The following is a 23,313-nucleotide window of genomic DNA, read 5'->3' on the forward strand; positions in this document are numbered from 1 at the left end:
CAACGTTGCCGTGACAACATGGGGGAATTTAGATGTTTTGCCATTAAAGAGGAAAATGTTCACTCTGCACCAGACTGCAATCAGTTTTGATTTGACCAAACACTGTAATCATTTTTCAATCACTTCCAGATCTGTCTATCAGTCTGTCCATACAGCTGTAATCCATCCATTTATTTTACCAAGCTGTCTGTCTGTCTGTCTAATTTAACTAAACAGTGCCCTCTGCTGTTCACAGGAAATATCAAAAATGTCTGCATAGCCAAGGCAGTGATTCAGATCCTGGGAAAACTTAGTCCATTATAATCATTACTGTTGTGTCTTTGTCCACAGTTGTGTGTGTACAGTGTTCCAGGGTCATGATGAAAAGTGATGTAACACAGTCATTGAAAGGGTTTATAGGTCAATACAAATGATGTGTTAGAAATGAACTGTTGCACCTGTGCTTGGATGATGGAGGAGGTAATTATATCATTCACCATGGATTTTCAGTGTGCTGTCCCCAACCATTATAGCATGTTTTTGTATGATATGTGGATAATAATAATAGCATGAGTCATATTGGATGTTTTATTTCAGTGATGAAAGAGTTATTTACAAAGAGGGCAAAACTATGAATTTCTTTTTAATTACATTTATTTAGTGAGCACTCAGTATTCAATTTCAATATTTTTTTATTTTGTTTTAAAGTGTTTGTTTTGATATGGAATGATAAATATTTCACAATATAAATGCAAAATGAATCTAATAATAATAATAATAATAATAATAATAAAATACACAGCTCTTTTTACTTGATATTATAGAAAAATGGTGGTGTAAATAAAGTAAAATTAACCGCATTAACACTCCAGTCTGCTAGGTGGCGCAAATATATTTTTACGTTGCCTGTTTATCGCCGAAAAAGAAAAGGCACGCGAAGCAGCTATTTTGAACCTTTGAGCTTTCCGTCTTCACAGGAAGCCACATTGAATCCTCTTCCACAAAAACAGACGAAAAGAAAAGTCCCGTGTTCCATGCATTCCTCACAACATTCTTTCGCTTCTGTGACATAATTTAGGGAGCGGGTTAGTTTTTTTTTCGTGGTTAGGACGTGTGTACGTGTGTTGTTAGTGAAAGGAACGTTACCGGGGTAGGACACAACGTCGGGAGGAAACATATTGCGGTGGCACACGTTCATTCTCCTCATCAACAGCTTTTCCCTCCACAATGATGAACTACTCCGATTACGACTCTGACGGTTATTCATCTAATGAAGACGTAGACTACGTCCCATCAGGTGAGGACTGTCACTGCACCGGGTTCTCATCTGGACCGTGCTGTACTGTGGCGTGTTTACGTTTAATGGCTCAATGTGACCCACCGGAACAGACATTACAGATATGGACATCCATGTTGTTACTCGTATTACACATCAGTCGATGAAAATTACACTTCTGCACGTATTTAGCTCAATATCGACTAGACAGACTGAAAGTTCTGTTTGACATAATCTGTAATCCAACTCAATTTGAAAATATATTTTGATAAATACTTAGTATACATTATTCCAGATATTAGAATCCTAATCAGAAAGCCTCCATTGTCATTGCATGGGAATACAACGAAATTAACTTAAAATGATGTGTGTCAAAACATAAAAACACAATACCTGGGATATTAAGTGATAATTTAATTGTATAGCCACATCATTTGATTTATCATAGTTCCAGTTCAAGATATCTATAACCTCAGTTTAACTAGTGACAACTTAATTTAATGGTATTTCGAAAAGATACATTTAAATGAGGGGAATTGTACAATTAAATTGTAGATATGTAGAATTTGAATTATGAATAATTGTAGATTAGTTGTTCTGTGTAATGACAAACTTATTTGTGGACAAAGTGACATTTGTCTTAAGAGAAAGGGAAGAAGTTGTGGATATTTAAAATGACAATTGCATATAATGAGTTAGGGCTGCAATTCACAATTATTTTCATAATCAATTAATCTGGTGATTCTTTTCTCAATGAATTAGGTACTTTGATCCTTCTGTCAGCAAATCTTAAAAAACCTGGAAATTATGATGTCCTTGAATGTCTTGTTTTGTCCATAAACAAAAAAAGTTATGTTTTAATGATTTATTTGTTATATGGAGCAAAGAAACCAGAAAATATTCACTTTTTGGCTGCTGAAAAATTGGATTATCAAAGTAGTTCACGATGAATTGAGTAATTGATTAATAATTAATTGTTGCAGCCCCACATTTTAAATATTAATTTTTTTATGGTAGGAAAATGAATCACGGATGCCAGGACATTTATTGGAAGGATACATAAACAGACAAAGTACAAACAATTAACATTTAAACAAGACAATTCTTGCACATACTATGACACTGTGTGTACTCAGGAATCCAATATCAGGAAATCAGTAGGCCCATAATATCTGTACTACATTAGGACACCTGATCTCTCTATCGTCTGTTTACTTTTATCTACTTCTTTCACTTTAGATGACAACCTCAGTGAGGATGACATTAATGAGTGTGAAAAAGAAGACCCTCTCCATGAGGATGATGATGTGCCACGTCCTGATGACACCAGCAGGGCAAAGAGGAAGAAAAAGGCCATCAGTATGAGGTGATAGTAATTTGACTCATTTGTGTTTTATTTCTAATCAAAGATAGTCATCTGATATACTTTTTTTATTTGGTGTTGCTAAAAAAATCAACAGGAAGAGGAAGAAAGGCGTTCTGAAATTACAGAAGGAAGAGGGGGATGGAGTTGGATCCGAAATGGTGCAGCCTCCACAGGACGAGCTGGAAAAACCCACTCAGGCTGTGCAGCAGGTGGATGAAACAAAACAGAAGAAAAAAGCTGATGACCTCTGGGCCAGTTTCCTGTCTGATGTTGGAACCAGACCCAAACAGATAACAGATGTCCCACAGTCCACGCAAAGTTCCACGCAGCAGGTGAATGAATATCCACTAATACGTAATTAAAACATTTACACCAACACCTCCAGACTCTGAAAGTTGAAATACTGTGGACATTAATCCTGAACAGTATTCACTAGTATCTGCAGACAGAGGTGTGTAGCAGCTCTCTGCAGCTTTACAACAGTGACCATACAGAATACAGAAACCGGCGCAACAGGACTACATGATTTCCTTTTCCATTTTTGTGCAAGAACACTTTCGTAAGATGAAACTGCCGTGACTTTTATATGTGACACAAACAAACTGGTGATGAGTAAAACAGTTGTTTTCAGTGTAACCCAATCATTAGAATCAGTTAATTAAAAAGATTAGTTCAGTACTTCCTTCATGACCGGAGCACAGACTCCGTCTGACGCTGTCATCATCTACCGCTTTATCCTCCACCAGAGGGTTGCGGGGGTTGCTGTGCCAATCTCAGCTACATCGGGCGATAGGCGGGGTACACCCTGGACAGTTTGCCAGTCCATCGCAGGGCCACACACAGATAGAGACAGTGTGCGTAGAGAGTGTGTTGCCCCACGCACACACTGTGAAATAAACACTCCATGAACATGTAAACTCCATGCAGAAAGGCCCTTGTTCCAACCAGGGCTCGAACCCGGGTCTTCTCGCTGCAAGGCGAGAGGGCTAACCACTACACCGTGTGTCCCCTGACGCAGTCACTGAACTAAAATACGGCTGAACGGGTTGTGATTCGGTTCACGAACGCTGGCTTTTGGCAGTGCTGTCGCTAAATACACCAGACTCCTCTGTTGAATATTGAGATTTTAGAAATTTCCTTGCTGAATTTTGGAGATAAATTTATATTTTCAGGATGTGTACAGTTCGGTATTGTTCAGTTTGATTCTTGTGTCAGATGTCTGAAACACACAGACAGATGTTGATATCAGGGTGAATACCAAATGGAAGGGTTACCAACACAGTCCAGACTACCAGAAAACTAATACTCAAACCTCTTGAATAATTTTCTTTTATATTAATTAGTTCTTTTCATCCTCAGGCTAAATCTGCTCCTTTGACCACACAAACAAAAGCACCAGAACCTGCCAAGGTCACCATCACTAAAGTTTTCGACTTCGCTGGAGAAGAAGTTCGGTATGTCTCTTAATCATTACAGAACTCATGTGAAAAGGTTTTCATCAAGTTTTCTAATGATAAGCACAGGAATGTGGATCATTTTAATGAATCCTGACTATTTACAAGTAAAAAAATAAAAGAAATTGCATCATGGAAAAAATAAATGGAGATAGGGCTGGATGTTACGTCCAAAGATCTTGTTGTATAAAGTTTTTAACTCAGTTGACATTGAAAATGTCACAAGAAATATCAGAGTCTTTCATTCATCTTCTACTGCTCACATCATTAAATCACTGTAAGACAGAAAACCCTTGTCAAACACGTCATCAGAATAACAGGCAGAAATGTGCTTCAATAAATGGCTTTGTGTTATTAAATAAACTTATAGTGTAATAATGGCATAAAATAAATAGACAATTCAATCCTCAATCAGTTTTTTTTTTTTTCTTTTTTTCAATGACAAATAATTTGTCAGCTAAATGACCTTGATTGATTGCGACAGCCCTGCATGGAGCAAGTAATGTTGCCTCAGACCTGTTTACGTGCCTGTGGAATTCATTCAGGAGCCGAGTGTGATTGTGGGTATAATTCAGCTGATTCATTATGCATGAAGCTGTGTGCTCTGTAATTACAACAGCGTGAGCTTAGTACGTGAATGATAGTAAGAGCCAATCCCCAGAGCCACAATATATGCTACTGGCTTTAATGTCTGTCGTTTGTACATTAATGTTTCAGTGACGTTTGGCTAAAGGCTACAAACACTACAGTATTTCAGACGTCTATCTCCTGATTGTGTTTTGTTTTCTCAATTTTTATGGCTCCGTGCTAGGTTTCACCCTCTCCCGCATTCAGGTTGTGCAACTAATGAATATTTTAATTATGGAACAATCTGTTTATTAGTTGCTGTATGAATGAATCAGGGTTTCCCCTTTTTTTGGATCCATAAAATGTCAGAAACTAGCTATTCATAAATGGTTTGTCCGCAAACCAAACTCATATGTTTTACTGTGACAGAGGGGAACAAAATAAACCAGAAAACATTCACATTTAAGATCTAGTGTGTTGAAGATGGGATCTATCAACAGTAACTGAATGTACTATTTATCATTTTTACCTTCACATTAAAATAAGCACATTTCCTGTTTCACAGGGTCCACTGTGTTGTTCTGCTATGTTTACAGTATTAGAATGAACAAAAGGGAGTTTTTATCCTACCTGAAGGCTGCTTCAGGTTCTCTGTCTTGAATGGAGTTCATGATTTGGTTGCAATATGCAATGTCACCCCTAGATGTTGCTGAATCCCACACACTAGGAACTAGCTGATATCACATACACTGTTTCATTCAAACTGATACATTGATTTTCAAAATAGTTCTGTATATCTATAGATTTAGGTATTTTATTACTAATTGGTTAAATGTTGCAGTCTTGGATGCATTACCTCTGCATTACCTCTGCCGTGCCTTGTTGGATGTTCAGTTTCCACCACGTAAATGGGTCTTGACAGATGTGGACGTGAAATGCTACTTGACTGCTGGGCAGACCGTGCACCACGATGAGGCCGTAATTCTAGTTTCTTTTTGTAACTCTGATATCTTGCCATTACTAAATGCTATTCCTCATGTTGCAATGAGCCGTGTTCTGTGTGTAATTATGGCTGCGTAATTAGCATATGTAACGGAGAAAAGCCTCATGATGGATGCAAGTGGTCGTGGAGCCTGTGCGGCGCTGATGTTCCCAGAGGATTTGGGCGGTTTTTCCTTATTTAGTCCTCCTATCTAACTCTACAGTGTGATTCCAGACAGATGTGTGGATTTTAACCTGCACTCTGCAGGTTTTTATCAGCTTCTGTTCTTTGATTTTGTGTCTTTTAATTTCTACAGCTTACTAATTTATTTATTTATTTATTTCGTTATAGATGTAAATAAAGCCCTGTTCAGATGTAGAATTATCCTCTTAGCCCTGAGAGATACCATCACAAGGGGACAGTGATTAGTATGAATATTCACACCTGGTATTAAAATGGGACCTGGATGGGTCTCCTGTGGACACTCGTGATCAGATCCCACTTCCCAACATTGTGTGCTAATAAATTTGGACAAAAAATGTTTTTAATCATTTTCAGTCTGTACAGATGTGTTGATGTGTGCGTCGTTGTCTCTGAATCAGCCCGAGTGACAGTTAGAGATAAAATATCTTAAGCAGGGAAAACTGTCAGTAACCATGGTAACGGCTCCATGTCACAGGTCAAGTATAGACAAGAAAATGTGGCCAACTTTTGTGGGTAGATAAGTGCCTATGGCAAATGTGTGTCTTGGACCCATGGTGATGGTAATCTGAGTTCGAATCTTTCTTGAGTCCATTAGTCATCGACTGTGCCAACCACAAGAAAAGGGTGACGTGCTGATCTACTTCATTCATTATTTACTGATGAAAAGCCAGTGTCACTGTGAGATAGTGGCTCTTTCAAACTGCTTGTGAACTGTGCTGAATCTATCTGTCTACAGTTTAGCACCCTGTGTGTGTGTGTGTGTGTGTGTGTGTTTCCCTATGTGCCAGGGTGCAAAAGGAAGTATTGGCAGACTCCAAAGAGGCTAAGACTTATCTGAAGAGCCAAAACACCGATCAGGAGGAGAAAGAAGAGGAAGAAGGAGGAGGAGAAGAAGAAGAAGAGGAAGACAAACAGAAGAGCTCCCCTGGTCAGCCTGGCACCAGGTAAACACTGTGAAATAAACACTCACCCAACCCCACACCAATATGTTCTTTAAGTTTGTTTTTTTTTGGCATTACCACAGCTTAGCAGCTGCAGTGAGGCCAGTATGTATGCGTTTGTGTTTTCCCTTCATACAGTATGCTTCTTTGCCCGCACTTCTTAATACCTTTTGTTGCCATGGCGACAAGTCATTTGGGATGTGTGGCTCTTCCCTCCTGAACCCCAGACAGGAAACAGGAAATCAGCTGCCAACAGACAGGAAGTACAGTGCATCCACAAGCTATTTCCTATTTATCTCAATCCAGTGTGTGTGTGTCTGTTTGAGAGAGTGTGTGTCTGTGTGTGTGTGTGTCTCTTAGAGAGCGAGAGAGAAAACACAGAGCACAACAGGAAAAAGCCATCAGCACCACTCCCTCATTAACCTTTTACACACACACAGATAGAGCTTGTAAAGTAAGTTGTTTATTTGATGCAGATTGAATTGATAATGCAGCTGTTATGTAAACGTCACAGTAGCAGCATTTAGTTTGAAGGCTCTCTCCTCTTCTTTCTGACTGTTCCTTTAATGCAATATAGGCAACGATTACAATTAGGGATGGCACGATACCACTTTTTTGTGTCCCTAATTACAATATAGTGAAATGGTGTCACATGATTCCTCTCAAATGTTAGCCTTACTGAAATGGACACTTTCTGGCATCACGGGTGTGTTGTTCACATGTGCCACATTCAGATTCAAGCATGTATCACAAACGGACCAAATCGACTGAAGCCACTTACGTCGTGGGTTGATAGACCAGATGAAAAGCCTCAGCTGTGGCTTGAGTGGAAGCTCACTCTTTAAGTTCTCAGTCTATTCATGGACTGGAAGGAAATCAGAGCCTGCACAATGGCATGGGTTGACACACACGCACATATTCACACATTCACACAGCTGGCGTGGCTTGGTTTGGCTTCTAAAGGAAACAGCACAGATCAGGACATATTCATGATAAAAAGAGGTGAACCAACATGTTCAGTGATATGAGTCTGAGCGTAAAACATTTTTGCTGATAATGCAGTTGAGGTACTGACAGAGTCGGTGCTGATTACATGCCCCCTGATCCTAGAACTGGCAAAACACAGACATGTGCACAATTAGGGAAAACACAACTGTCAGCAGGGAAATCTTTGTTTTTTTGACTTTGTTTTTGCATTTTTAGCTCACTTAGTAGTGGATGAGGAAGTTGCCAAAGTCACAAAAAAACCAGGAGTGGATTTAACAACTGTTGTGTAGAATACTGTGAAATCACTGATTCTGCCTGTGGTTCACACAAACTTCAGTTTGTTGTTAAGAAAAGGGTTTTAAACAGTGAGACGTAGTGAAGATAATTCCTGAAATTCAAATGTATTAGGTGAGCGTTTTGTTAAATTGCAAAAAGCTGTTATTTGTGGCGTCCCTGATAGCAGCTATGTCTTCACTGAGGGGATATTTGCATGTCTCTGGCTGGTTCTCGGCACAGTGGAGTCAGTGCTATTTGTCAAATCCTCGTACAACCACACTTCAAAAACCCTGAACTACCATTTTAAATAATGGAACTATTTCATTTAATTGCCCTCCTAGATGTTTTCTTTTTATTGCTGTGTTTCATCTTTTTGGTGCAAATTAGTTGGGGCGTTCTGCTCAGACTTTTGGCTGAAAACTAACATGTTCCTACTTTGGTGATGTGGTTTTTGGGCTTAACGACAAACTCATCCCTGATGGATGCTCACACCAGTCTCATGAAGAATTCACCGCCTCCAGATACATCTTATGAATAACAGCCTGTGGCGCTAAAGCTCCACTCGAGTGCTAGTTAACCACAGCAGAAGAAGCACAGTTTGATGTCAGTAAAAGAATGCCAGATAAACAACTGATGCTGATGGTTTATTAAACCAATGAGAATAATGCAAAAATAATTGCTGTTAGACGTTGGAACAAATAATTGTGATCACACGATGAGATAATTGGCTCATATATTGACACAATCACAAATGAATCTGTGCATATTTAAAGTCTCTGTCCTTACAGCAGCAATAAAATAATCTAAACATAGTTTGGAATTTTAGCCCTCGGTTGATTTTCATTGGATGAGCAAAGCTAACATCAACACGCTGCAATTTAAGTGCATTAATGTGAGGTTGTCATGGCCGTGTGTAATTGTGGAATACCAAAATGACTGGTGTTTAAATGGTTCACAGTAATTAACAACGTCTGTATCCAGTCATGCAGCGGTAAATGAAAAGCTCAGTCTGCTGTGGCCTCCAGTGGGACATCATTATGCCTTCACGGGATGATTTATAGGTTTGTCTTAAAGAGAAACTCTCCTCGTGCTGCCACCAGCACTTAACAACTCACTAAATGTGTGTATACGACACATTCCATGCCATAAAACAATCAGTGAGGTGTGAGGCCAGTGGTGATCCAGGAATGAAAGTGTAATGACGGACGAACTGTGATTGCAGTGAACATTAGCTGATTGAAAAAAAGGAAGAGCACAGGCAGATGCATCAGTCTAAGTCTTTTTATTGATATTTATACATAGAGAGATAATGTACAAAGTATATAAATTCAGTAGCATGGGTGAACAGAAACAATATAAGTATAAACATCATACGGGGGGTATGATGTTTATACTTGTATTGTTTCTGTCCACCCTCACTCCAACAGAGCCCTGTCCCTGCAACAATATTACTGTACCATTCAACAGCCTAGTATTGATTAAACTTATGCAATCACTTATATTATACAGACAAAATAATATGACACATAAAAAATAAATAAAAATCAAAAACAGTCCTTATGGGTTTCAAATTATATACACAATGCATAAGACACCAATATAGGTCGTAAGTAAAAGAGCTTCTTTATTTTCAGGTTTCTTTGCTCCACATACAAAGAATAATTTTGTTCTGTGGACAAAACGAGACATTTGAGAAATAATCATTTTTTGGACCAAGAGACTAATCAATAAATTGATCAAATAATCATTAATTGCAGCCCTAAATGCTGAAAATGTGCCAGTGTTGGCATAGCCATAATTGCACTTAAGAGACCTGTATATTTAGAGTCAGTATAGTAGAATAGCCTAAGTAAGGCTGTAATCGGAGTCCAGATGAGATGCACAAGTGTTATTCTCTCTCCTATCACTTGATTTATATTAAGCTGGAAGGTTATTGTTGGAATTATTGAGCAATTATTCCAACAATTAATCCTATTGTGCCTTTAAAAAGCAAATGACACTGAAGTGGACAACATGCCGGTTCCTTATTGTTATGACATTTAAATGTCTTCTCATTGAATCAATGCACTGTGTGAAAGACCAGGTTGTTATTAAATGGAAGTGACTCGGGTCAAAAAAGATCAGTGGCATTCCTTATTACAGAGTTGCTGCCGTGTGTCATGGGAACATGCTACAGCTCCTCACCTCAATTATGTGTCACTTAAAGGTTCCCCCGTCTCTTTTTTTGTTTCACAGTGCTAAGCGGCCAGCGGGCATGTCGAGCCTCCTGAATCGTCTCGGGGGAAAGAAACAGAAGATGAGCACGCTGGAGAAGTCGAAGATGGACTGGGACGCTTTTAAGTCAGAGGAGGGCATCACAGAGGAGCTGGCCATACACAACAGAGGCAAAGAAGGGTAAGAGACTGTACCAAGGGACCGGATTTTGATCAATGTGTGTGTCCACATGTCCTGTAAAAGCAACAACGTCTGTTCCGTCATGGTACAGTTCGGTTGCGTTTCGACTGAGACGGATGTTGTACCAGTGCGACGACAACGAACGCGACACAAGGACATCCACCAGCTGCTTTTGTGGATGTTTGACGCAACAAGACGTCAAGCTTTGTATGAGAATATACTTTTGTCACCCAATCAGCTGACTGTCATGAGTGGAGCCGGTCTAGCTCCACCCCTAATATAGTGTACCATTAACTCTGGTACCCCAAGCAAGGGAAGGGTAACAAAGATTTAATGGTTAACCGTTCCCATTACGCTCAATTAGGTGTTTTATCAACCAACATTTAAATCCTGAAGTGGCACCTCTACTCAAAAGAGGTCGTTAGCTTGCAAGAGTGTGTGCCCCCAGCTTTACTGGAAAATGGTTGAACAGTAAAATATGTAGAACCTAGTCCATGTGCAGTTGTTGTGCACAGTCACATTGCTTGTGTGTATCAAAGCAGATATGGATGGATGCTGAAATTTACCTACATAATAACATACAGGTTTTACATACAGATATTTATAGATGTACTTATACTGTGTGTGTATATAAAGCTACACTGTCCTATCCAGTCAAAATCATTCCTTTCAGCCAAAGGAGCTAACGCTTTGGTTTCAATTTTGAACTTGACTGTTGGCACAGATTTTACTCCATAAACGCTAAATTCAAAACCTTACCCTCAACATATTAGGACCAGGTTTGGGTCTCATGATGACTACTGGTCCTGACAAAGGTCTGTGTTTATACTAAGGAAGGTCCCAATGAGGTAGACTGTGACACACAGACTGTGATACCATACTTGCACTGCACTCGCCTCAAACCCAAGAAGCATGGGGGCTAATTAAAAAGCACTTAAACTCAACAGGGACTCGAGTCGTTAAACAAACACACACATGCAAGCTAACAGACACACACACCGCAGGAAAACAGCGTTCCCACTTCCTGTGCTGAAGTGGAAAAAGTAAGGTTGGGGAAAAATAATGTGTGTGTGTGTGTGAGAGACGGAGAGAGCGAGAGGAAGAGATGAGCACATTGCCTCTATAGTCTTTGTCCCGCAGTTGTATTTTCAGTGTGTCTGTAGTTGTGATGATAAAGTAGCTCTGATGTTCCTCTCCCTGTCTTTGTGTTTAGGTATGTGGAGCGGAAGAATTTCTTGGAGCGAGTCGACCATCGCCAGTTTCAGTTAGAAAAGACAGTGCGACTGAACAACATGAAACGATGACAGAGACTGACAGCATGCACACACACACACACACACACACACACTGGAGCAGATGCCTGTATCTTCTGTTCTCTCTCTCTCTCTCTCTCTCCCCCTCTGTCTCTCTCTAATGACAGTTTCTGTTCTCTTTGCAAAGGCAGCTCAGGCTGCTGCTGCTGTGGCTTGAGTCTATTTCAGGATAAGGATATTAATAGGCTGAGTTTGTGTAATAGTTGGGTGTTGAGTGTTCCGTTTCTCCATCGTTTTGAGAACCAATTAGAATGTCTAATCTTCACTCATTCAGGGCATTTTTGGAAAGTGAGGTCATGCCTGTTCTACTTCCCCAATTGGGTGAGTGACTGTATGACCAGGTCCAGAGGCATCTTCTGTTTTGTTTTTGTTTTCTGTTTGTAATTATAAGATAATGGTCATCAATTTGGATTGCTAAGATAAAAAATACAAATCTGACAGGACAAGAGCACAAGCACAGACGAGTCTTATGTTGCAGTCACGTGTACGCGTTGCTCTAATGCTCGACACTGGTACCACTCCCTCAACTCGACCAGCAATAGATCCATAATATTGTTTAGCGGCACATGACGCAGCCGCATTCAACGTGAACGAGCTACATCTCAGGTGTGTAAGTACAGAATTACATTGCCTGCTCGCCCACGGTTGAGCTCTCAATTCGGATCCATCCGTACTAAGTTGAGAGTCTTCAGCAGTTTGTACTGTGTGCGTGTGTACCTGATCCCGCTTTCCATTCCAGTAGGTGGAGAATATTTGTCAACTGCTATTTAAAACAAGTCGAAACCATGCACGAACAAGATGACAGCTGCACACTATCAATGACATCGATGAGAAAGAAAATATCTGGCAATGCACCAGCGACCGTCAATTTGCTGCATGCGCCACCTACTGAAGGTGGAGGGGAAGTGTCCACTGTGTGTGTGTGTGTAGGTGCAGTATTATGGCCTTGCCATACTTTGTGAATTGCATGTACGCTAACAGTTGCGCCATCTTTGGTTCCATTCCTACCAAATTGAGACTGTGCAGCAGTTTGGGCTTCCATGCATCACACTTCCCATGCCAGTAGGTGGCGGTGGTGGAGCAATAACGCTATTTGTCAACTACCATTTGAATCAAACTTGAAAGATGCACAGTATGAACGGCATCAAACAAAGAAAATAGCAACCGCACACTTATCAGTGTCATAAACGCTTGTATTCTTCCATCGCTGTTTGGCAGGCAAAGTAAAAGCATGCGCCATCTGCTGGACTGGAAGGTTAAATATATTGCACCGGGGTGCATCTTCATTCTTTACATCACAAAAACATAACTGTGTGTGTGTGTGTTACACACACCCTGCAGACTAACATACACTGGCTTGTCAATTGGTTTGTTCATTGGAAATTGTGGTATTTGTTGACAAATATGTTGCAAAAGAGGAGGACTACAGTTTTTGAAACTGTTCTGTTCAGTTATGTAAATAATCATCCCCATTAAACACGCTCTTTCTTTCAGTGCTTGTTCATTGTTTTATTCTAGATGTAAAACAAAGAGTGAACAAATGACGTCACACTAAATCATGATTCAGCAGTTTACTGAAGATGGTCAACTACGATCTACAGCTGTGAAGAACACTTGCTATTCAGTTCCGCACACATATAGACTTAAATGGCATTAACCTGGACAGGAGCTCATGTTCATACACAACACAGGATGATGGAAGGTGTCTGTGGGTGTTTGTTGCCATAATATGATTATTCTTTTCAAGATGGTGTCTTAAACAGCACTCCCATCATCACAGGACACTAAAAAGTCCTACCGTGAGGTCGCCTGCGATGATGATGGAACCTGTCTGTCTGCTTCGTTAGGTCAGAGGTAGATCAGATGAGCACAAGCTGAAAAATTAACAAACGGACGTGTGCAGCCTTGCTCTCCCCCGGCCATGTATTATTTACACCATAGCTCGAGGGCTGATCATTTTAACATGAAGGTAGTGCAGTAATTATTTATAGATGTGCGATACGCTAACGATTTGTAAATCTCTTGTACTGTACACGTGCTCCGCTGCAGTGAGTTTCAATAAACTCAATCATCCATGATAATCCCTTTAATGGGGAATACAAAACTGAAGTTAATTTAATTTATTATTTATTGTGGACACATCTGGGTTATATACCCCCCAGAAACACAGAAGACGAAAACTCTTGAAGACAAATTAAGTCTTGTGTATTAAAGATGTGTACCGGCAAAAGAATGTGCTGATATTGTTGTTGTAAGGGTGCAGTAGGGTTTCACCTGCTACTACAGCACCAATGAAAACTTTACTCACTCATCTTCTACCACTTTATCCTCCACATGAGGGTCGCGGATCCCCATATTGCATGTTTTTGGACTCAACCTGCAAACTCCATGCAAAAGGGCCCTGAAAACTTCTTATGCAGCAAAAAAAAGAAAAAGGGAATGAGTATGAAAGAGTGTCACGCTGTTAATGCAATGAAACATGCCAAAGGAGCTCAGGACAGAAACTCAGCAACCATCTCTTTTTCCAGTAATCCTGCCTGATATGAATTTAATTTCCCTGTAGATCATGTTAGCCATGTCTTTTCATTGATGTAATTGCGTGTATTGGTGTTTGTTTGTGTGTGTGTGGGTGAAACTGAGAGAGAAGATTAGATGTTCCTGAAACCTTCCATCAGCGAGCGATAAGTAAGACACTGTTGAACGTCACTGACGTTATTTTTTTGAATAATAAGAGATTCTAAATGAACAGTTCTAATCATTTGTTGAATGTCCATCTATTCTGCCTCAACAACAAACATGCAGACACACACTTCCTATCTTTGCTCCCCCATGTCATTTTCATATAAATGTAGTTATTTTACTGTCCAGGGTGTAGCCCAGCTGAGATTGGCTATTGGATGGATGTGGATATTTTATGCAGGCAACAGATTCTGACAGGGGAATACATTTTAAGCAAGCAATGTAAAGGTTTTACACTTTTTTTTTTCACTCAACAAATCTAGATTTAATTTGCTGGCTCCGCCGGGGAATTCAATAAAGGACCAACAAATATACTAACTGTGACCAACCTGCAGCAGCTGCATTTACTCACAACCTCACACAGGGAGCTGGACTCGGCAACAGCATTCTCTCTCTCTCTCCCCCTTTCTCTCTCTGCTGACTGTCCATTTCCCGTCCATTTGTGGTTTCACACGATAGGGGGGAATTTAAATTAGGGCCGAAAGTTTCATTCGCAACATTAAAAGCGCTGCAAGTTGAGAAAACAATCTAAGGAGGTGAGTTTGTGTTTTTCAGTCTCTTTAAGTCCGTCTGTCATTTTCCATTGATTTCTTTTTTTTTTTTTTTAAATAGAGGCACCAGGAAAAACAGCTGAGGTCGCTGAATGCCTGCACATACTGCACAAGAACAGAGAAATTGGTTCTTTTCCTTTGAGCAAGAACAAGAACAAAGTTAGTTCTGGCCAGGACATTTCATTCTTCACGAGAAACTTGCAGAACTCCTGGGAAGTCCTCACAGGGAATGACAACACATTTCTGTATTAACCACACCCACTTCAAATTTCTGGCCAATCGCACAACAGTTGTCGGACGCCACACAAGAAAAAAGTTCTGTCCAGATGATGTGTCGAGAACAAGCTGCAAGAAAATAATGACTTCATTCTTTTCTCGCAGCCCTGGTAAGGAGAGAACATGTTTCTTTGTTCTTGCAGAGTATATACAGGACTTAAGCCCCCTTGTGGTGCTGGGTGTGTGTTTATCTGAGTGTGTGGCGGTCTAGACGCAGGGAATAGGACACATTCCTATCAAAGAAGAAGAGAACAATGCTACATCTGGTTCATAGATGAAAGGCCCGTTTTTATACTCCAACTATCGGTGGGGCAGAGGTTCAGTTTGTGCATGCACAACCAACACGCTCATGGATGCGGTTTGATGACACAATTCGCATCATGTGCACGGTGCACATTGGGTCTAGTAAACCAGAGGAGCTAAACACAGCAAACTGCAACGTTGGGCTGGAAATCGTTTATATTATCAAACCTAAAAGGCCCTGCTACCCCTCTCAAAAACATCTTGACCATTGTTGCCTTGTCCACCTTGTCTCATCATGTGATAATTCTCCTGTTGCTGACAATCTTGCCACTGGATTTATAACATGAATAAATGTTGTGGTGAAGACCTAATGGTCGGTCTCCTGTAAAACATGCCGTCAGTTTTGTAAATTCTGTTTCCATTTAGAGGAAAATAGATGACAAAGAATTACGGTGGGTCAAAATACCTTTTTGGTGATGTGCTACGTGCGCCACCGTCGTCCTATCTCGTGCAATGTGATTATCGACACAGCAGGGCAAATATCGATATTTAAATGAACAAATTAAGGCAATCTAAAGCAGTCCATACCAGTTTTGCTCTCCGGGCGTCGCTACTTTATGTCTCCTCTCGGTGGCGCTGCTTAAATTAAGGGGTTTACAGTGGGATAATGGTGGCGAAAGCTACGTTAAGAGATGCTCCATCCACGTTCAATACACAGACTTTGTGCACTTTGTTCTCTATGTCGCGAATAAATAGAGAAATCCTGCACTTTTAACTTTTCACCGATGTTTTTTTTGTGTTACTTTTTGGTTGTGTGAATGTTCCCTGAAGGTTCCCCCCTAGGTTCTCATGTGGTTGATATGGAAAGTTTTCCTCACATTAGTTTTTGGTTGCACATTCGGTTCTTTGTCCCAACCTTCATGCAACCTTTAGACGTTTTTGTAAACAATTGCTCACACAAACTTCTTTGCAACCCACAGAACCTCAGAGACGACCCAATGCTTTGACTTTAGCAGTAGTTTTTATAGATTTCACACACACACACACACACACACACCCTTTAAAGGTTTGGTGCTGTATCATCCTGCACAGAAGAAATAGTCGTGTGCAGCCAGTGTTACAAAAACAAGAATGATTTGCAGATGTGAACAAGCTGACACATGTACGAGCTCACAGGAATTCTCACGTTTGTGATATGAATGTTTGTGTGTGTGTGTGTGTGTGTTTGCTTCTCCCTGCTGTGAGAGGCGGTCCCTTTAAGCGTGGACGGGCTCGTCCCTGTGGAAGGTCGGCTTGTCGGCAGCAGGCAGCGGCTCTAGGCGGTGCTGTGCTCCCCCCGTTCCCGCGACACACGAACCTGTCAGCGCAACTGTCCTGTCACATCACAGCAACATCACTGCCGTTTTTTCTGGCTTTTTATCGAACTGCTTCCTAATTGTTGGAGCGTGACAGACGAGCGGAGTGAAGAAGGAGGACGCTGGACATTCAGGCGTCCGCGCTGCCGCCGCCGCTGCCTCTGCCTGTTTTACCGCAGACACCTTTCCCACCGCTCGCGCCCGCAAACTCAACCAAACCCTCGACACTTTTCCTCCCCCTCTCGGCTGAGTGTTCCAGCCTCCACCTCCTCCAGAGCTCAGCGCGGCATACAAAGTATGAAAGATGGAGGAGTGACGCTGGAGGAACCGTGAGTGAAGAAACCTCGCTTTATTGGGGGAAAAAAAAGAAAAGTAGCGACGTCTGTGACGCGAGACCACCGTGTGCGTTAACGCCAGGAGACAGCAGCCAGAGTGACAGCACCAGCCGAAATGTCTGTCCCGGTAAGTGTAACCACAGCCCGCGGGGGCTTTTATTAAGCTGTTATTTCTTTCTTTATTTAATATACGTTACATTTATGATGAACACACACTTGTTTCTGCTGCGCGATGAACCAAGTGACAGCTCGTGTTCAGCCGCGTACACACCCAGCGCTGCACCATGCAGCACTTCCATTATTAAAAGGCCAACTTTCCGAAGTGCTGTCAGCCCGTCCGTCACTGTAACAGCCAGTGGTGTCGAGCGTCACACCGGAGCACAGGGCGAACCGTGGTTGTTCGTCAGTGAGCCGATTCCTCTGGAGGAACTGCATGAGTTAAACGGCGACAGTGAAATATCAGCAGGATACTGTGCAGCTCTGTGAATGAACGCAGGGGCGTTAATGTGGCAGTTTTTTGGCTGTGCTCTTGCTCTTAGGTTCTCTGTCGTGCCATAGCTATTCTCGGCAGACCTGCCCTGTCAACACATTTAGACAGCTGGATGTTACGTGTGTGTGTGTGTGTGTGTGTGTGTGTGCTGCTCGAGACGGTCTTGATGGAGCTTGTTGTGTTGCTCTTTATCACATTCCTGAGGATCTGTTTCACAAACTCTGCCTGAAGGCTCTCATTTGTGAGTGTGTGTGTGTGATGTCTGTTTGTCAGCCCCATAGGTCCTATTTAAAGGCACAGTAAGCAGGATTTTCTTTGGCATTATTGACTTCTTGGTAAATCAAGTGATCTGGGAGAGAATGACCCTCCTGCATCTCCTCTGGGCCTCATATCTACATCTGACCAGTCACAGGGGCGTCCAGACTCCAGAGAGAGCCTGAGCTCCTATTTGGCTGTTCTGCTAAAACTAATATGCATACAGGTCCCTTAGTTTGGAACGATTCGGTGTGCGTACAAGCATGTTTAAAGTCAGATTTTAAAGACAATATTTCAGTTTTCTCAATGTCATGTAAACACGTTAGTCCTACTAAATTCAAGCTAGTCTTAGTCGGACTAACATACCTGGATAGTGCGAGTCGTAGTGGGATTACTCCTGCGTGTACACACTCCGTGGGACTGGAGTCAGACTTGGCGTTCTGCGCATGCACCAAAACTTTTACCCCCGTCTTTGAACTGCACTTGTATCACAGTTAACATGACGTACGACGCTCGCTGTTTGTTTTTCTGTGACGTAACGCTCAACAGGAAAGGGATTCAGTATGCATTAGCGATACAGCGCCACCTATGGAGGCGGAGTCAAACTTTCACAGACTCTGCAAGTTGTCCGGTTGCCTGTCTTAGTCGTACTAAGCTCGCCTCAGCTTGATCTGTGCATGTAAACGTACCGAGTGTTACTCCAGCACCAGTAAGAACTGCCTGTGCTGCAAAGAAACCTTAAAAAGAAATGGAAACAGAGAATCTGCCGATATAGACATGTTGTACTGTGTTTACTGTAGACATGGGAAAACGTGTGTTTATTGTAATTTGTGGATTAAACTCAGTTTTAAAGTCTATCGCAGCTTCTACAGTATGTAGCTCTGTCATTGGCACTCACCTGTAAACACTCCACACTGACGTGTATTATGTGTAGGTGGTGAGATGTGAGTGGTGCTTTGAGTGGGGACCAGTGTTTGGTGGTTTTTAGCTCACTGTCAAGACTATTCATACGTTGGCTGGTGGATTCATCTGTCTACCTACCTACCTATGTACCTCCTGCACCCACACCATGTGGAAGAGGAGAGTACTCGTGTAGAGGACTATTACATTGGGCTCCTCTACATCGCTGTCATCTCTATTAATGTGAGTCCGCTGCCGTGTGAAAAGGTGTTTCCACCTACTGAGGTGCAAAGGCGGTGGCTGCTCTGCCCTTTCCCACTGTGGAAGAATGTGTTCTGATCTGTTCAACCTGGCAAGAACACATGGACCTGCTCCCTCCTGCTAGTTGACGAGACATGCTGGAAATTCAGATATCTCTCTCTCTCTCTCTCTCCGTTTGTGTGTCACAGAGAATCAGAGATGTGCAGTATGTGAATGTGTTTCACTAAAAGAAGAGACAGAGGCAGTGAATTCCTCTTCAGTCAGCTTCATTCTCTCTGACAGCTGAGACAGACAGATAGCGAGAGACAGACAGGCAGACAGACTCTACTCGGAGGACACACTTTTTCAAAGTAGTTTGGAAGCACAGATGATACCAAATATTGAACTCAGTGTTTTTTCTTTTTTGTAAAATCCTGGCACAAAACTTCACTTTTCTCAGAAAGACCTCAATCAGCTTAAGTTAAATATAGCCAGAGATAAAGCCTTCATTTCCTTAACAGCATCACTTGGTGATCATATGTGCTACTCACTGTACTTTCTTTGTTACATGAGTTAGTAGCTGGGAGTGACCGTCAAACTGCATGCACACTTGGTCTCGATCACTTTCTCTTTCAGCCCTGCTAGGAGATGAAGGCAGTTTGAAAATGATCACAGAAAACAAGATTTGATGGCAAACGTTAAATAGCATACCCGTATTAAATCCTTAAAAATTTTAACTTTTTTTTACAGAAAGATACAATATCTTTTCCTGGAATTGTGCAGCCCTATTTTGTGTTGGCAGTCACACAGTTATGTTGTGCTGCTTATCTTAAGACCAATTCATTTCATTTGCAATGATTAGAAGCTAATTGTCAGAACTCTACGCAAACTACGTGAAGTTTATTTAAATTTTTATTACATCCACATTATTTCTGTACTGACAGTAAAAGCGATTGTACGAGACGTGCTGTTAAGGATTTGTTTCTTTAAATAGTGGACTTTTGCTGGCGATAGTGTTGGCTCAGCGGCACGTTGCCATGGTGATGGAGACATAATACATAATGTGTACTTACCTGAGTGGTAGTGGGGTCACTGCCGGTGTGCGAGTGTGTTTGCAAGTGATCGGCGTATTTGATCTACCAGGTGGAGAAAGGAAGTGCATTGCGCCGAGTATTTGCTCCTCAATGTTCTCATGCATTGTTGACATCACGCGTGACATCACCACACCTGCAGTGTCGGCCAGTGACAACCGAGTTTCCAAAGCAACTGTTCCCATGATCCTCACAGCTTATCGTCATTGCGGGTCGCACACACACATGAGCAAACACAAACACATGCTTTCCGTGACGCACATGCTTATGGAAGATCTGTTCCTAGAAACAGAGTGTTTGAAGCATTTTAAAATCAACGCAGCTTGATGTGCGGATCACACTCACACACACACACACAGCCCAGGGTGTTCATTTCAGACTGCGATGTTGTGTGCAGCTGAATCTACCAGACTGTAGCTGGCGGCTTGTCTACTGTGTATTATCCTTCCCACACGCACACCTACACATGCACACTCACACAACTACTGTAGCAGCAGCAGCAGCAGAGGCCAAGCCTGGGTCAGATATATTTATAGAATTTAAAGAGAGTAGCACAATGAGAGGTTTTTGCACACATGCACACCAAGACATTACTGATGTGCATGTAAGTCATATTAAACCTGATTGTTTAAAGGTTTTCTATTAAATAATTAAATAAGAAATGCACAATATTGGACTTTTTGCCGATATCTGATATGCATTTATATTCGGGGGAACAATAGTTGTAGAGCGCACCAGCATAGAAGTCAAGGAAGTAGCGGCCTATTTTAACCTACTTTTGTAGTTTTTAGTCATATCGGCAGATCCTGGTGTGTTTGCCGACATCCAATAATATTGTGCATCCCTAAATTAAAGTGGTTTATACAAAAAATATGCACCAAATGTTCCAAAAAACAACAACCCAGGCAGTTCCACTGTTCTTTAATGAAAGTAATTGATGGGCTGCCGGTAACTGGTTAGCTTAATAAAATTTTATTTAGTTGGTTTTCTGTCAATTGAACTAAGTGGTAGTTCAAGTAAAAAAAAAGAAAAAAGTACTTGATTCGTTTGAAATTTAATCGAATTGGATTTAGTCTTTGTGTTGAATTAAATCAGTTTTAGGTTTCAGCATTTTTTCAGATCACAGGCTTTAATAAATGACGACCAATCACCACAAATACACCGACTGTTCCCAAATCACCTGTCTTGTGAGGCGGACTGATGATGTAATGTAATGATGAAGAAGCCCTCCGGTTTCTCAGTGTCCTTGAGCGGCTCCTAACCGCTGCTGCTGACGCTGCACCCTCACAGTGTGAAAGTGTGTGAATGGTGGGGAACGAGGCACACATAGTGAGAGTGAAGCTCTTTAAAGAGTCAACAGACCATGCACTGTACAAATGCTGTCATTTTAATGTCCACATAAACTACAGCTACCCGTTCTTTAACTGAGAGTAGCAGCAGGAGATTATTAAATCTTGCTGTATGTGACATAAAAAATTCAGCAGAATTCAGCACGAGCGGGAGAGGAAGTAGGAAAATAAAACGTTCGGTTTACTTTTCAGAATAAAACCTCCCGCGTTGACACCATGTCGTATTTCACTCAAATACACCACAGAAAGAGTCCTTGCAAAGCTCAGCGTGCTCCTGTTTCTTCGATCGGTAGAAATATGGCTCAGTTTGTCGTATATGTATATGGCCCTTTTCTGCTATGGTCCCAGCTCGGGGCGGCACGGTTTAGGTTGGTTTTCCACTACAAAAATAATAGTCATCACTGCACAGCTGCATGAAACTGCGCGAGTGACGAATGACTTGTAAAGCAGTTGTTTTCAGTGTAACTGAATCATTAGAATCAGTTAATTAATAAAGATTTATTCAGTTCCTCCTCCATGACCGGAGCACAGACTGTCACTGGACTGAAATACAGCGGCAGGGTTTGCGATGCGGCTCAACGGTCGTAAATAAACCAGACTCCTCTGTTAAATACTGAGATTTTAGACCTTTCCCTGGTAATTGTTGGAGATAACCCCATGTATTTTAGGAGTGTTAAGTCTTTTTTTAACTACAGTACAGTTACAGTTGATCTACAGTTCGGCATTGTTCGGCTTGATTCTTGTGTCGGACGTCTCTTCCTGTGACGGCACACTGACCAATCAGTGGCCGGCAGTCTGGCGACGTCACACATCGCTAGTGACAATGCAACTTAACCGCGCAATGCCGAGCCGAGTCGAGCCAGTGGAAACACTAAAGTTGAGAAAAGCTCAACTTTTCAAAAGGCAACACGGTCATCAGCCAATCAAATCACGTCCATGCAAATATCCCAGCTCAGGCACTGAGCTGTCAAAACATGTTTATGTGAATACGGGGCCCGTCTCACCTCCCCTCACACACTGAAATGGGGAAGCTTGATGATTATTGTACGTATCAACCCCCGGTTTCGGGACATGAACCGGAGAAACCAAGCTTGAGGAAAGGTTGGCAGAGGCATGCGGTGAACCTGGCATGTGTTCATCTGTATGAGAAGTGTAGTTCCTGTTTACCTTCCTTAGGCTTTGTAGGGCTGTAACCACCTCTGCAAAGCATAAAAACATGCTTTTTAAAAAAAAGAAAACCCACATTTTTCACAGCCAAGCAGCAAGGTTTGGTATCATTGAACTTAAATGACATGTTTACTCAGTGATTTCAACTGCCGAAAGTTTTATTTAAGAGATTGAAACCTGATGACATCACCTTGATGTTTGTTTAATGTTGTTGCTTGTTTTATTTGAAGGTAAATACAAAGAATATTCGTAGTAGTCGTGTTGTGTACTGCTACTGTTATAGCTGAGCCAAGTGAGTGTGTTATTTCAAGCAGTGTGTCCACTGGAGAGTGTTTCATGACAGAGTGGAAGAAAGGGTTGGGGTTAAGTGCTTCTCATGTTCAGTCTGTGTTCTCCATTTCCTCTGTGTGTGTGTGTGTGTGTGAGAGAGAGATTTCTAAATGGACGCATTAATATATACATTTTGTTTTAACGTTAGATGAGAGCGGATGTGTTCTTGCATTTATACATGAATCTGTGATATGTGCGTCTCATTCTGCACATTTGTATTTATGTGGCCACAGCAAAGTGCTGTCCGTACATG

General features: G+C 41.5%; 2 protein-coding genes across 2 annotated transcripts in view; both read left to right on the forward strand.

The window, feature by feature from the left end:
- The first annotated feature begins 950 nt into the window (after window positions 1-950).
- Window positions 951-13,232, forward strand: cfdp1 (craniofacial development protein 1). Its single transcript, XM_044018640.1, has 7 exons — window positions 951-1,276; window positions 2,495-2,621; window positions 2,716-2,953; window positions 3,981-4,075; window positions 6,617-6,772; window positions 10,268-10,426; window positions 11,640-13,232. Exons 1-7 carry the CDS (start codon window positions 1,207-1,209, stop codon window positions 11,728-11,730), a joined length of 936 nt encoding a protein of 311 aa, XP_043874575.1. The 5' UTR covers window positions 951-1,206; the 3' UTR covers window positions 11,731-13,232.
- A 3,600-nt stretch (window positions 13,233-16,832) lies between these two features.
- bcar1 (BCAR1 scaffold protein, Cas family member) overlaps window positions 16,833-23,313 on the forward strand; it is a 70,763-nt gene continuing 64,282 nt past the window's right edge. The window contains exon 1 of the mRNA XM_044018638.1: window positions 16,833-17,365. Within this exon, the coding sequence (XP_043874573.1) occupies window positions 17,354-17,365 (12 nt within the window). The 5' untranslated portion in view covers window positions 16,833-17,353. The remainder of the gene's footprint in view (window positions 17,366-23,313) is intronic.

The sequence above is a fragment of the Solea senegalensis genome, unplaced genomic scaffold (assembly GCF_019176455.1).
Source record: "Solea senegalensis isolate Sse05_10M unplaced genomic scaffold, IFAPA_SoseM_1 scf7180000017617, whole genome shotgun sequence".
Classification (NCBI taxonomy): Eukaryota; Metazoa; Chordata; class Actinopteri; order Pleuronectiformes; family Soleidae; genus Solea; species Solea senegalensis.

Bases quoted from the DNA above. Each gene is read 5' to 3' on its own strand.
- cfdp1 (XM_044018640.1), top strand. From the start codon at position 1,207: ATGATGAACTACTCCGATTACGACTCTGACGGTTATTCATCTAATGAA. The intron at 4,076-6,616 runs GTATGTCTCTTA...CCTATGTGCCAG, and splicing joins TTCGCTGGAGAAGAAGTTCG to GGTGCAAAAGGAAGTATTGG. The intron at 6,773-10,267 runs GTAAACACTGTG...TTTGTTTCACAG, and splicing joins CCTGGTCAGCCTGGCACCAG to TGCTAAGCGGCCAGCGGGCA.